This window comes from Balaenoptera musculus, chromosome 16 (genome assembly GCF_009873245.2).
Source record: "Balaenoptera musculus isolate JJ_BM4_2016_0621 chromosome 16, mBalMus1.pri.v3, whole genome shotgun sequence".
Lineage (NCBI taxonomy): Eukaryota > Metazoa > Chordata > Mammalia > Artiodactyla > Balaenopteridae > Balaenoptera > Balaenoptera musculus.
The window spans coordinates 25,479,748-25,494,098 of record NC_045800.1 but is presented as its reverse complement, the minus strand read 5'-3'; the positions used below and the strand labels follow the sequence as shown (position 1 = coordinate 25,494,098).

At 51.0% G+C, this 14,351-nt stretch overlaps 1 protein-coding gene across 7 annotated transcripts in view; it reads right to left on the bottom strand.

Moving 5' to 3' along the window:
• SH3PXD2A (SH3 and PX domains 2A) overlaps positions 1 to 14,351 on the bottom strand; it is a 243,790-nt gene that overhangs the window by 177,305 nt on the left and 52,134 nt on the right. For all 7 annotated transcript variants that reach the window (XM_036828694.1, XM_036828695.1, XM_036828693.1 and 4 more), the window contains exon 2: positions 14,111 to 14,191. In XM_036828694.1, the coding sequence (XP_036684589.1) occupies positions 14,111 to 14,191 (81 nt within the window). The remainder of the gene's footprint in view (positions 1 to 14,110; positions 14,192 to 14,351) is intronic.

Genomic DNA, 14,351 nt, shown 5'->3' with positions numbered 1-14,351 from the left:
CTAGTCAAGCAGCCCATGCAGTGAGGCTGGCCACCCTCCCCCTCCCCAGGCTCTGCGGCCAGGCCAGCTGGTTTCACAAGGCTTTCCTGGAGGGGAGAACCTGACTCCTGCCAGGGAAGCAGGGAACACAAGCGGAAAAGCTCCCCGCGGAGCCCACCCTGGCGCCCAGCTGCAGGGTGCCTGTCCAGGTGACAGCACTGATGCAGACCCAGGTGATGGCTTCCCCTCGCGACCTCATAAACACGGCAGCTACCCACCTAGGACGAGGTGCGGGAGGCGGAGGAAGGGCAAGGCGGGAAAGGGCTTGGCCGCTGGAGGACCGCCGGCACCTGTGCTCCTCCCTGCGGGGCTCCATCCTCCACAGAAGGAGGGATCCCCTGACCTTGGCCGTGCCAGGCAGCCCTGCCTCCACACCTTCACACATGCAGTCTCCCTGCCTGGGCGCCTTCTCAGTCCACCAAACCCAGCCCTTCCCCTAGGCCCACCTCCAGTTCCACCTTCTCGGTAAAACCTGAGGCAGGAGGAAGGGAATCTAGCATTTATCAGACACCTCCTCTATCGGCTTCAATTTATTTCTTAAAAAAAAAGTCTCTGATGTCAATTATACCTCACTTTAAAATAAGCATGTGAATAAAATGTAGCAAAATGTGAACATTTGTTAAATCAGTAGGTCTACAGATGCATTATATTATTTTCTGTAGGATTAAAAAAATTCATAATTAAAAATAAGCACTAGAAAAGGAAAGCTGACTGGCTGCAATGCACAGAAGCAGCTGGAAGGGGCCGGATTGGAGCATTGGGAGGCCTGGTAACAAGGCAGTAGATGCAAGGGAGGAATCAGGAGGGCTTGGCCAAGGGCCCTGGGGCAGAGAGGAGGGATCTGCAGGGGTAAGAGATGGTGCAGTGACTGAGAGAGGGAAGGAGGGAGGAGGGGAAGGAGGAGGGAGGGTCTAGATAGGGGCTGGGTTTGGAACACGCTGAGGTGCAGGCATACGTGTGACTTTTAAGTGGAGATGCCTTGAAGGGTCAGCCTGCGGTCAGTTCATGGTGCATCTGTCTCCACCGCTCAGCCCCACCCTGGAGCCAGTGACTCGCCCATAGCAGGTGTTCAACAAACATGGTCAGGTGCTCACCCCCACCCGCCTTCTAGTTGACGACAGAGTCTGGGCCCAGAGAACTAGCCCCCATTGAGAAGATGCCCAAGGAGAACAGAACCCCACCCCAAGCCTATTCCTGGTGCCCTACCTGACCCAGATCCCTGACAGCTGGTGGCATATTTTGGCGGTTAGCCTACCCTGCAAGGGCCACTCCCTCGTCTGGGCGAATGCCTACTGCTCAGCTATTTCTAGTGGGGACAGCAGCGGGGCAGGCGTGGCCCTGGAGGAACAGCTAGCACGGGGCAGGAAGGGATTAGGTGATGGAACAGATAGACGAGACCCTCTGTCCAGCTAGAGAAGGGGAAGAGCCAGCCTGTGGTCCCCACCTTACCCACAGGAGCCCCGAGCCCGACTCTCTGGGGCAGCCTGGGTGAGGGCTGAGAGCACTGCCAGGCCCGGGGCAGGGGGACTGCAGTCACGTCTCTTCTGGGAGGGGGAAGAGCCAACGGCTGGCCATCATGGGTGCCCTGTGGAGGCAGGGCAGGCTCCCCACCAGGGTGCCAAGACCGTCACTGGATTCCAAAAGGAATGTCTACACATAAGCCATTGTCAGGAAAAAGGTTAATTTCCCCTGAGAAGGGGAAGCAGCCCCACTCCCCATCGGGGCTTTTGCCTTTGAGGATTTTTTTGCCTTGGCTTTGCCAAGCCCCTCGCTCATCACAGTCAGTGACCCTCCGTACAGGTCACAGTCAGGCCCTCACCTGCCCTTCTCCCAGACTCCTGCTTGGGACATGGCAGCATCCCGGGGGAAGACATACAGACAAAAGAGACCCAGAGGCTGACAAAGACATAGCAGAGCCAGAGAAAACGCCTCCAGAAAGGAGGCTGGGGAAAGGCCACAGGGATGAACAGAGCTATGCCCAGAGACAGGCCCAGACTCAGAGACCCTTGGGAGACAGAGATAACGAGAAACTGGGGAAAGAGAGAGACACAGAGAGAACACCATAGGGAGACTCCAAGACTCAAGGGCAGAGAAAAGGAAATGAACATACAGAAACTGACAATTTCTCTCTCTATCAGCCCAGCCCAAACCCTCCCCAGCCTGGGCAGTGGGTCAGGGCAGTACCCGCCTCCAGCGGCCAGCCCAGCCCCACCTGCTCTGCAGCTGACGCCTTCCTGGCAAGGGAGGGAAAGGACCCCCCTCCTCTCTGAGGTGCTGGGATCTCCCAGGCTGGCTCTGCAGTGCTCTGGGCCATGCAGGGGCCACATCAAAGTTACAGGTGAGAGTGGACGGAAGGGTTTAGCCTGTGGATTCCAGAGCCGGTCTGGATCCTGGCCCCCCACCTGCAGAAAGGGTGCTTCTGCAGCTCTACCCTCCCTCACCTCGTTTCTCAACTACACAGCCAAGAAACCTAGGTATTCCAAACTGGCCCAAAGTGTCCCCCCAAGTACATAATACGATGGATAAAATCTCAGTTTTGAGCCCTCCTACATGTGGTCGATTTCTCAGCCCATCCCTCCCCTCCACCCCCCGTGCCATCCGGGTCCCCACCCCACTGCACTGTAGGATGCAGGGAGCAGCAGGCGGGGCCCAGCACCCCGGGGGGGGGCACACAGAGAGGGGTTCCTTTCCGCCCTCCCACTGGGGGATCCTCCTCACAAGCTTCCAAGATGAGGGGTGGAGCCCTGGGAATCTCAGGATAGAAACAAGCTCGTTTCCTTGGGGAGCCAGCCAGGCCGGCCTTCACCAGAGATGCCCCGAGGAGACCAGGTCGGCACTGCCTCAGTGGGAAGAATGGCTGCTTGTTGTGCACCAGAGCCACCCTCTCTGCCAGCATCGCAGCTCCAGCCTGTACACCAGCCTCATGCTTCCTGTTTGGGTGGGTTTTTTTTTAAGCCATTCCTGAATGTGGTCCATTTAGCCCCAGGGATGCCCCCATGCCCGCCCCATTCCGAGCCTCCTCCCCAGCCCCCAGCCAGCACTGAGCTCAGCCTTCCAGCATGGCTGAACTGGCCACTTTGTTCTGCTGGGCACCAGATAAATGCTCCCTAATTAGCAGACGGAGCCAAACCCTGGCTGGCATTTGGGGCTGTCTCCTGGCCAGCCCTGGAGCATTCATTTACTGCAGCTTGGGGGTGCCTCAGACCCTTTCGTGGCTGGGAATATTTCCCTAGTTCAGGCTGGACAGACACCGTGTCCACAGGGCAGTGATCGCCATCCTACTGACTCTCCATAGCTGCTTCAGTCTCAGTGGGAAAGGTTTCCTGTGCCTTGTCTCCTAGAAATCTCACAAGGACTCTATGAAGCAGCTTCTGCAATTAGAGTCATTTAGCAGACGATAAGGCTGAGTCCCTTGGAGGTTAGGTAATGGCCCAGGGTCACACAGCTGATAAGAGGTGGTAGGGAGGAGGTCACATTCATGTAAGTCTGTCTGACAACAAAGCCTGAGCTTCCCATCACCGAGAGCAAACTACTCCACTCGGAAAGTTGGGAAGTTGGTACCAGGAATCCCACAAGCTCTTTTGGAGAGCCTGCTGTCACCCAACTGTGGAGGTCTCTGAGGAATCTAAAATCTTTTTTCCTTGGCTCTAGCTAAATTTTGGCTATAAAGGAAAGAACTACAATTCTCCAATAACTCCTACAATGGCCTGGCCTGAGGAAATGTCCCGGAGATGCAGTAATTGCAGCCCCCAAAATCACATGGGAGCTGATGCCCAGGGGTGGCAGGGTGCCAGTGAGGGAAATCACTGCATCTCTGGGTCACCTGGCTTGTGGCTGTCTTCCTTCCAACAAGCCCACAACTCAGGCTCCCACAGTTCACCCTGGCTGTCTCAGGTCCACAAGAGTCAAAAGCAAAACCAACTGTTGCTGCTGTGGGGGAGGGGATGCAAGGACGCCAAAACCTCAACAAGCAGGCTGGGATGCCCAAGCAGCAGGGCTGATGGCAGTGGTCTACGCCCTGATTGCTCACCCATTCTATGCCTTCTGCCCCTACCCTGATTCCCCCACCAGTTGGTGGCTCTGGCTCAGGCCAAGGCTGTCAGCCTGGCTTTTCCGCCCAGGATGACCCTGACTTCTCCCCTCCGGGTCCCCATTACCAAGCCTAGTGCCAGGCATGTAGCTGGCACTCCTCCAAGATGCCAGGATTGACTTGAAATTCCTTCCCGTGGGAAGGGAGTGACTTGGTCACAGTTGAAGGCTTCACGGAGCACGCGCGCAGACACACACACACGCACACACACACACGCACACACCACTCACCTGGCCACCACCATAGATCTTCCTTCCCTTCATTCTCCAGTTTGGAGGGGACACTGTGCCTCCATGCACTTTGCAGCCAACTTTCCATTTGCTATCCCAAGAGGGGTAGATGGGGGCCCGGTGGGGGCAGAGCTGAGTTTGCTAGGTCAGACCTTGGGGCCTGAGACCAGAGGAAGAGGGAGGTGACAGCAGCAGGGCCTTGCTGATGTAACACCCAAACACACCCTGATGTGACACCCTCATGCCGGGAAAACAAGGTGTGCAGCTCGGAGCAGTCAGGCAGGTGGTGTGGCCTGACTCAGATGCCACCTCTGGCAAAGCTGAGATTTATTATCCAATGAGAGAAGTGGGCAGTGGTAGGCAGGACACTTGGGCTGAGCTCCAGGCAGCAGCTGGGCAGACCTTTCTGGGAGCCGGAGAGAAGTCTTCTGCTCTGCACAGGCCCCTTCTCTCCAGGAAGGGTGAATGATTGCCCCCTCCCCCCAGGAGCTCTCTTGGTGATGCAACAGGGGCTTCCTGCCCTCCTCAACCAAAAACAGAAAGAAGACTTCTGGAGGGGAGGCTAGAATTCCAGACTGGAATAAACTAAAGCTAGAGCGCCTGAGTTCTAGTCCTGCTGTCACTTGCTGGCCCTGTAATGTAGACGAGTCACTTCCCCTCTTAGGGCCTCGTTTCCTCATCTGTCAAATAAAGGAAATGGACTACATCAGAGGGTGGCCAATAAGTTTTATCTCAAGGTACCATTGCCAATTGATAGGTAGTGTCTTCCTGAAGATATCTGGGTTTGTATTTTCAGAAAGACTCTGAGACCATGTCTGGGCTCAGGACCCATGGAACAGTGTCAGCCACGGGCACGGGATGGGAATGTGCTGTGATCAATTAGTGATGCCTGTTGTGGACACAAGACCAGAAAGTGGCAGCATGAGTGCCAGAAATGTTATCGTCCTGATAGATGATTTCTAAGGGCCTTCTGGTCGCGAAACTCACAATTCCACCCCAATTCTCCAGCAGATCTGGTTAATGCTGGTCGGTAAGCATGTACCTCCCATATTGAGATATTTGCACACCGCTGATTTCCCTCCCTGAAAGATGTGTTCTCGTCCACCCTGCAGGACAGTTACTGGGGGAGCAGGCAGCCCCCTAAGTCCCCAGTGCCCACACCCCCCAGACTTCACCCAGAAGCTTAGAGCCAATGAATAGTGCCAAGGTTTACTACCCAGAGGACATTCCAGCTTTTCTTACAATTTTCCCCAATGTCTACAAAGGGGTTTCCCCCACTGTGTGACAATCCCACCTTGCCCCTGAGGGAGGATGAGCGAGCAGAAAAAGGCAGAGGTGGCTCCTGACTTGCTGGTGGTCACAAGTGAGGGTCTCGTCAGACACGGCTTGGTCCCTGAGGAACTCCTTGGGAGATGTGTGCCAGGATCACCTACAGACCATTTGCCAGGAAGACCACATGCACCAAATGCACGCAGGTACCAACACAGGTGCTCACAGACCAGGTACTCATCTGTATAGGAAAAGATTAATTTCCCAAGTGCACCTGCAGCATGACAAGGATCCCACAGCTCTGGCTGCTTCAGACCATCGGACAAGCTCCTCTCCTCTCTTTGCATCCTTAAGCTCTGCCCGGGGCAGACGGTGCGGATGGCTGACAGCAGACCCTGCCACAGTATGCATCTGGCACGGACGTGTGGAGACCCTGCCCCGTGTGCGATGCCCATGGTCACCTCTCTCCATCTATTCTGGACCTGCAAGACCCCTCATGTACAAGGTCATTCCTAAGCCCGCGGGGCTGGGGAAACTGCACAAGAAGGAGTCACTGTACAAACTGCAAACCTCATCTGCTTGGAGCGGAAAAAAAATAAACCCATCTTCAAGTGCACGCTAGCCGGGCACCAAGCAAACCAGGATTCCAACTCAGTGAACAGCTTTCCAACTTGAGCCGGCCTGGAGGTACCATTTCCCCAGGCCTTCCCCACCCAACACTCCCTGGAGAACAGACACCCCACGGCCCTCTCCCCTCCTCACCCCAATGCTAGGCAGAAACTGCCAGAGGGGAAATCAGTAGACAGAGAGGAAACTGGAGTTCACCCTCAGGCCATGGGGCCAGATGAAAGGGAGCGGCTGAGGCAGAGCCAGCTCCCGGGGGAGGGGAAGCCAGCCACAGAATTCCCAGGAGCTACTGGAATCCCCACAGGGCTCCCCTGGAATCCCCCTGTGTTCCATCAGGAATCAGAAAGATGCCTCTTTCCAAGAGTAAGGAAAAACTGTCGACAAATAGCAACTTTCTAAACAGCAGTGTTTTCCTAACAGAGGATGGTGGATTGGTAATTACACTTTGGAGGTGAAACAGTTTATCTGGGAAGACCTAACCACCACCACCTGCCTCTCCCACCTGGAGGCAGACAGAGCTATGTGGTGAAAGTGAAGTCTGTATAAATGGGGCCCAGGAAGAAACCTCGGCCTCCAGCTGGAGTAGGGATGTCCAGCTATTTTCTCTTGAAGTTAAGTTTCTGAGGACCTAACTGGTGAGTTCTCAGCTTCCCCATCTAGGGACTCCACGCCAGTCACTATTCTCAGGGCTTTCTTTACATGGATTGTCTCATTTCATTCTTACTATCACCCCATGAGGCAGGTATTTTTATTATCCCCATTACACAGATGAGAAAACCGAGGTACAGAGAGGTTAAAGAACTCACCAAAGGTTAAATACAGCTAGTAAGTGCCGGAGCTGGTCTTGGAATCCAACCATCCTGACCCTGGAGTACCTGCCCTTAACCACTGCACTCCACAGCCAAGAAGCTCTCACCGTGGTTCATCATGACACAAGAACCACCACCCAAGTGCTTCTTGGCCCAATACACAGTTCATGTGTTGTAGGCAATATTGGAATACAAGATTCCAGTTTGACAAGATAATTTGGGGTTTGCTGTAATGGATTCTAACCAGTTACATTCCGTAGGAATGATCTAGAATGGTGATTCAGGAAATATGAGGTAATGTGATTTTAATAATCATTTTCATTTTCTTTCTCTTGTTAGATATGTTATTAATGTCTATTTTTTTAACCTGTGTGTTTTCTGTCCCATTATGCTGTAATGACCAGGAGGAGCACAGTTTATTTTAGACCTCCCACTTTTCCCACCTCCTCCCACAGGTATCTTTTAATTATTATATATAAATGTTGTAAATAATACATGAATACATTCTCCTTTTTAAAAAAAGTAAGACATTACAAATAAGGCTAAGGTTCCCCTTTGACCAAGCCCTCCCTCCCATCCATGTCCCCAACCCTCTTCCAGAGATAACTCTTTTACCAATTTGGAGTGTATCCTTCCAGACCTTTTAAAAATAATTATGTACTTATGCTGTGCATGTACTTATAAAAGATGTATCTTGTTGTTTTTGCATAATTGCTATCATACAATTTTTTGAAACTCGCATTGGCCATTCATTAACATTTCTTAGCGCTCCATCCATGGGACAGATCAGTCTCTATGGTTTTGACTGTTGTACAAAGTGGTATGAGACAACAGCTTACTTAGCCATCCTCTATGTTTCCCATTTTTGCCACGGCAAACAATAGGAGGCTTCCTGGGACTGGGGACTGACCTCAGTTACGGCCAATGTTCTTGTCTGTCCGGGGCATGTGAGCAAGCACAATGACCCTCAGCTTATCGCACTGCTGGCACTAGAACTGCCACACCATGTGCTGGGACTCTCTAGAATCCTTGGTACAAAATCGTTCTTTGAATTTGGCAAGTTACCTCCCCCAGGCTTTAGTCAATGATCTCAAACAACACAGAGCTTGCCTTGATGATTAAAAGACAGAACTTGCAGGAAAGACACCTCCCCCAGACCCCTCTTCTACTCTCAGGTTGATCCCTGCACACACCAGGATCACCCCAGTTTGACCTGAGCCGAGGCCTGCTCTGGACATCAAACCAAACTAAAGCTCATATAAATTTAAGGAATAGAAAAATGAACACAGATGTTTACCTGCAATGAGGGACTGGGAGTAGAACTCTTCTAATTATAAAAATGCTGTGATCCTGTAACTCTCCATATATTACATCAGAACACGCCCACATACACATACACATCCCTCCTAAGGTTGGTTATTAACAATTCGCAGATTATAGTTTTGTTCACCCATCATAAGCCTGGCTATTTGAGAGCTAAAAAGCGAGTGTGACTCTGGGTGGGTAAGTGGGTGGAGATGCTGGAGAGATGAATAAGGAAGAGAGATAAAAGCTCTTCAAAATAGGTTAAGCCCTTTAGAACAAATGAGCAAACCTGAACAGCCTTCTTAACTCTATCTTCCAAGCAGCATGGGGGAGGCTAAAGGGCCTCTCCCAGCTCTGATCAAATATTGACCCTGTGCACTCACTGGCCAGAGTTCAGACTAAAGGGCCAGCAGCACTATGGAGCCAATGTTTGCAGAGCAATTACTGCATCCCAGCGCCTTGTAGGTCGGATTGTGAAACAACCTTTGATGGAGCCGGAGCTTCAGAGAGCCTTCCGGTCCTTCCTTGGTGGGGCCAGGCCTTGGGGGAGACACTTAACAGTGAAGGAGCTGTGCAAGGAAATTTACAGAGGCTGGAAATGTGGTCCAGCGCCAAAGAGAAGGCAACTTAAGAGCATCTGCGGTCCTTTTCCCTGCTCCTTCTCCCCTCAACTCCACCTCAAAGTAATCCAAGCTCTTTATAACTAAACAGACCTCAATATCAGGCCTTGTCCCTGCCAGCTCCCTCTGGGACAGGTCCCTTTCTTGGTCAGATAGGGCTGAGTGGTGGATTATTTTTAGAAGAAACCAATTTCCACTTGGAGACCTAGAGCCTCTCCTTTCCCTGTTCCCAGCTTGACATCTGAAATGCCCTTAGAAGCCCTTTCTAGTAACTGACCTGGTTTCCAGAAGAGATGTTTGGAAGAGCTGTTGAATTTGAATTGCTCTATGGATGGGGCAAATCATGGTGGAATACAGTCCCCCTCCTGCCGCAGGGGCCCTGGAAGATGTTAGAGGACACCTGGGGAGGGCCTGGGAGGTGGCAGAGCACACTGGGGTGGGCATAAAGCCAGATCGAGCCTGCTGTGTGTCCCCGATGGTCAGAGGCAGCACAGTCCAATAGAACTTCCTGTGATGGTAGAAATGTTCTGTATCTGCTCAGTATGTAGCCATTAGCCACTGTGGCTCTTGGGCACTTGCAATGCAGCAAGTATGACCAAGAAACTAAATTTCATTTCATTTCAAAAAAATTAATTGAACTTAATTGAATTTTTAAAATTTAATCTTTAAGTTTTTTAATTAACTGAAATTTAAATGTAACTAGCCGCATGTGGCTGGTGGCTTACTGCACTGGACAGCACAAGTCTAAAGGTTCCATACCTGGTGCTTCCCAGTGGGTGGGAAGAGGGGCTGGGTTCACAGCCCCTTGAATGAGAAGGTGGCAGAACCACTGGGTCTGAAGGCTCAAGGAAGAAACATGGGGAGAGAAGAAGGTTTTGGGCGGAGTAGAGGGTCTTATCCTAGTGCCCTTGGAAGGATTTCAGGGGGGTGTGAATGACCAAGTGGGTTATTAGAATTGTATATGTACATTCATGCTTGTCTGGAAAGATGCACAAAAGAAACCCTGAGCCCCCAAAATAAAATAAAATAACTCATTGGTCTGTCAGATAAACTTACTTCTTCAGGGAAGTCTGCTCTGACACCAGAGTATAAGGTTTCCCTATAATATGTCTATGGTGCTTCTCTCTGTAGCATTTGGAATCATATAAAATACTATGTATATACATTTTTAAACTAAAATCTGTCTTTCCTCATTAAGCTGTAAGTCCCATAAAAGCAGTAACCAGATCTGCTTTTGCTCACCAATAAATCCCCACCCAGAGCCTGGCATTCTTCCTGGGACACAGAAGGCAGGCACTTAAGACTGGATAGATTGGGATAGATGGATGGATGGATAGATGGGCAGATGGACAGATGGATGGACAGATGGAGAGGAGGCAGACAAGCACGCATAAATGAACGAACAAACTAAGAAATAAGTTAGGGGCATACTTTACCTCGATAACTATAAATCTCAAAAAGCAACCAAATCCCCTCAAACTGGAGTGGGGGTGGTGGCTATATCATTCTAGGCCGCTGTCACCAATCAAAACCATATGGGCAGGGCTTCCCTGGTGGCGCAGTGGTTAAGAATACACCTGCCAAGGCCGGGGACACAGGTTCGAGCCCTGGTCCAGAAAGATCTCACAAGCCGCGGAGCAACTAAGCCCGTGCCTCACAACTACTGAGCCTGCGCGCAAAAGCCCGCGAGCCACAACTACTGAGGCCGCGTGCCACAACTACTGAAGCCCGTGTGCCTAGAGCCCATGCTCCGCAGCAAGAGAAACCACCGCAATGAGAAGCCCGCGCTCTGCAATGAAGAGGAGCCCCCACTCGCCGCAACTAGAGGAAGCCCGTGCGCAGTAACAAAGATCCAGTGCAGCCAAAAATAAATAAATTAATTAATTAAAAAATAACATATGGGCATCTTCTTAGTTGCCCCCTCCCAAGAAGGATGCTCTTTCCTTCCTCTTCATCCCCTGGCATGTTACTTGTACCTCAATCTAGTATTTATTTCATCTACAGTGGACTAAACTGCTTAAAAGTCTATTTTCCCCACTAGATACAGACTCCTAGGAGGAAGGGACCTTGTCCTTCTCAAATGAGTGTCCCTCAGCCTGTGCCACTTCTGCCCTGCAAAAGTGCAAATGTGGTGGAGGCCTTGGCAAAGGCCAATTCACTCTTACTGCGAGCCAGCCTGGCTTCCTCATCTTTATACTTCCACCCTTGCCATGCACAGCCAGGCTAAGGCTGCCAGATTTAGCAAGTGAAAAATACAGGACAAAGGATAAAACAGGAATTTCAAATAAACAATGAATAACTTAAAAAAATTTGTTTTTGGCTGCACCATGTGGCATACAGGATCTTAGTTCCCCTGACCAGGGATCAAACCCATGCTCCCTGCAGTGGAAGCACTGATTCTTAACCACTGGACCGCCAAGGAAGTCCCAATGAATAACTTTTTAGTATATCTCCTGCAATATATGGGATATACTTATATTAAAAAAAAGTATACAGTCCCCAGAAAGCCCAGGACCATGAGTTAGTAAAGCCAGTTAGGCAGCTTTCCCCAGGCTGGCTTAGTCGGCACAGTACTTCCAGGGTTCCAAAGTGGGCCTCAGCCCAAAAGGGGAGGAGCAAAAGGATTCTGAGAATAGTGCTCTAAGGGTCACACCCCTACTCCCAACCCACTCCGTCCTGTCCCAGTGGCAAGCTCCAGAGAGAGCCTGTGGGACTCTGAACACTCTGACACAGGCCTGGGCACTGAGCAGCAACTCAGCAGAGTGAAGCCAAGGGATGAAAACAAGAAAGCAACACCATGACAGGAGGTACTGAGCCCCCAGACCCTTCAGCCAGGCAGCCCAGCATCCTTGTCACCTGTTAACACCAAGTAACTCACTAGACAACCATGTGTCGGGGAAAACATGGATTTGCTCATTTCATCCTCACAACAACCCTGCTGGGTGGGTACCATTTGAACCTTCATTCTACAGATGAGAAAATGGAGAAGCTAAGGAAGGAACCTCTCTGGAGTTACAGAGTGACAGAGCCAGTAACTGGTCCCAGGCAATGTGTCTCCAGTGCCTAAGCTCCAAGCTGAGTTCTGAGGGCCACCAGTGACCAGAGACGGAATTAGCAATGCCACTTGTTCTTCCTCCATAGGAATGCCATATTAAAATCAGAGATCCTGATAAATAAGAAAGGCTTTCTAAAATGAAGGCCACTACAAGTCATCATGTCAAGTTCTGAAAAATGGGTTCCCAAAAATGCTTGGTTGAAAGGTTAAATTCCAAAGAACCATCCCAACCCCTTTCCAAACTGCCTCTACAGGGTAACAATGACCCACATGGACAGGCCTGGCCATGCTCATGACTAGGGCCAGCGCATCGCACAAGCTGCTTCATGCCGTGTGTCCCCTCTCAACACACAGGAAATGAGCCCTCCAGGCAAGGGAGAAGTTGGGGGAGCAGCATTCCTTTCCTGTGAGATTCTGTAACTAGGGAGGGGGTAGGGGAATAGAACAGAAAAGAGGGGGAAGAAAAGTTCTGATTTGAGAGTTTCCCTCTGGCTCATCAATGAGCCCTTTCAGGGTTCCCTCTCCCCAACTAAGTGATCATTTCCTGTCCAGCACACTACACCCATTGATGGGGTATCAGCAAATCCCAACAGTTTACGCCGGAAGGACACGAGGAGACTGGACAGGAGTTGATGGGGGAAGAGGAAGAAGGCAGGAGGGTAAGGTGTGGCTTTCAATCCCACATTGTTAGATTAAGAGAGGATCTGTAATGCAGGGAGCTGGCTCACCTTTAGCTCATCTCATAGATAGAGCCATAAGGACAGTGGGATAAAGTCAGGTACTTGGAGGCAAACATGCTAGCCTGGCCTCTCCAAGATGACTCACCACCAGAGGCCTGCAAAGGAAGGAGTGGACCTTGGTTGTGAGGGCCAGCAGTGGATGTCTCTTCTTTGTGTTTTTATAGGCCTAAATCAGGCTCATAGCCCTAAGGAAGAATCTGGAAACTTTCAGCTTTCCCTTCCTGGTATAGGAAGGGTTGCTGCCCAACTCTCAATGATTCTGCCTTGTCTGGTGCCTGCCTCTGATAAACAGGGGTGGGCCCCCTAGTGGCCATGTCTGTGTTCATGTCTGTCTACCCTAGACTGTAGTGATTAGTGCAGAGAGGGCACCTGACCCAAGTCAGGCCAATCAGAGTCTTGCCTGGGATTTTTCGATTTGGAACTGGCAGAGAGTCAGTCTCTCTGCTGTTGGGAACCACAATATATGAAATTTGGGAGCTACTGACAGCTGAACTACTGATGACAGTGCCCAGAGAGAAGCCAAGACAAGACAGAGGGAGAGCAGCCCTGGTTTCAGGTGTTCCTGAAGCCACTGCCTCTCTCCCTTTTCCACCATCTGGTTGACTGCATAAGCTTCCCTGGTATATCCTTCCAACCAAGTCTCCTCTTTGTCTAAGCCAGTATGAGTGTAAAACTATTACTTGTAACCTAAAGAGGCCTAATCAAATTAGTTGGCATCAAGGGAGGTGTCTACAATGGAGTTGTGGATCCATGCTACCATCCCCCTGTGTGACATGCCTGGGTATGTTAGAGAGACACACATATCATACACTTGTACAAACAGGGAGATAAGAGCCTTATTTGGTTAGACAGACACAGTGGTATGCCCCATTTGTGTCTGTAGTTCAAGAAACTGCTTATTTTCTGTTTCAGTCTTTTCTGTGTGTTTGCTTTTCTTTGTCTGCAATGATGTGGTGGCTTGTGTCTCACCCTGGATGTTTATAGACACATGTCTGCTCAAGTACACAGCACCCACGGCCAACCTCCCGTCTTTCCGCCCTGGTTTCCCACCCTCCAGACGAAGGAGGGTGACAAAGCATGACTGTTAAGACCATCTGAGGAAGCCAACAAAGCCCCAAGTATCTGCCTGCATCATCCAAGACTGAGCCCAACCCAGCTTGACCGCTGAGGTTCCCTCCTCTGTCCCTCTGCTCTGCCTAGACTCTGACCCTGAGAGCTTGGGAAGGGGATTCTCCGGATGAGTGCGGACATGAGAGAGGACAACCCACCAGACACTCAGGCCACTTCATGTGGAACCAGGCACCATCTGAGCTCAGACCCACTCACCTGCAGGTCAAAGAACTTGCTGTACCTCCGGTAGATGGTCTGGGACGTGGAGTCGGACCAGGTCACGTTAATGATGTATACCTGTGGGGAAAAGGTAAGAGCAGGTGAGTGGGTGACTAAAGCAGGGCCTCAAGCTGTGCCAGGCATCATTTAACATGACTGTGGGTGTTCCACGCCAGGACCATTCTTTTTCTCATCTTTGTCCCCAGGGCTTTAGCACAGTGTCAGGTACACATGGATG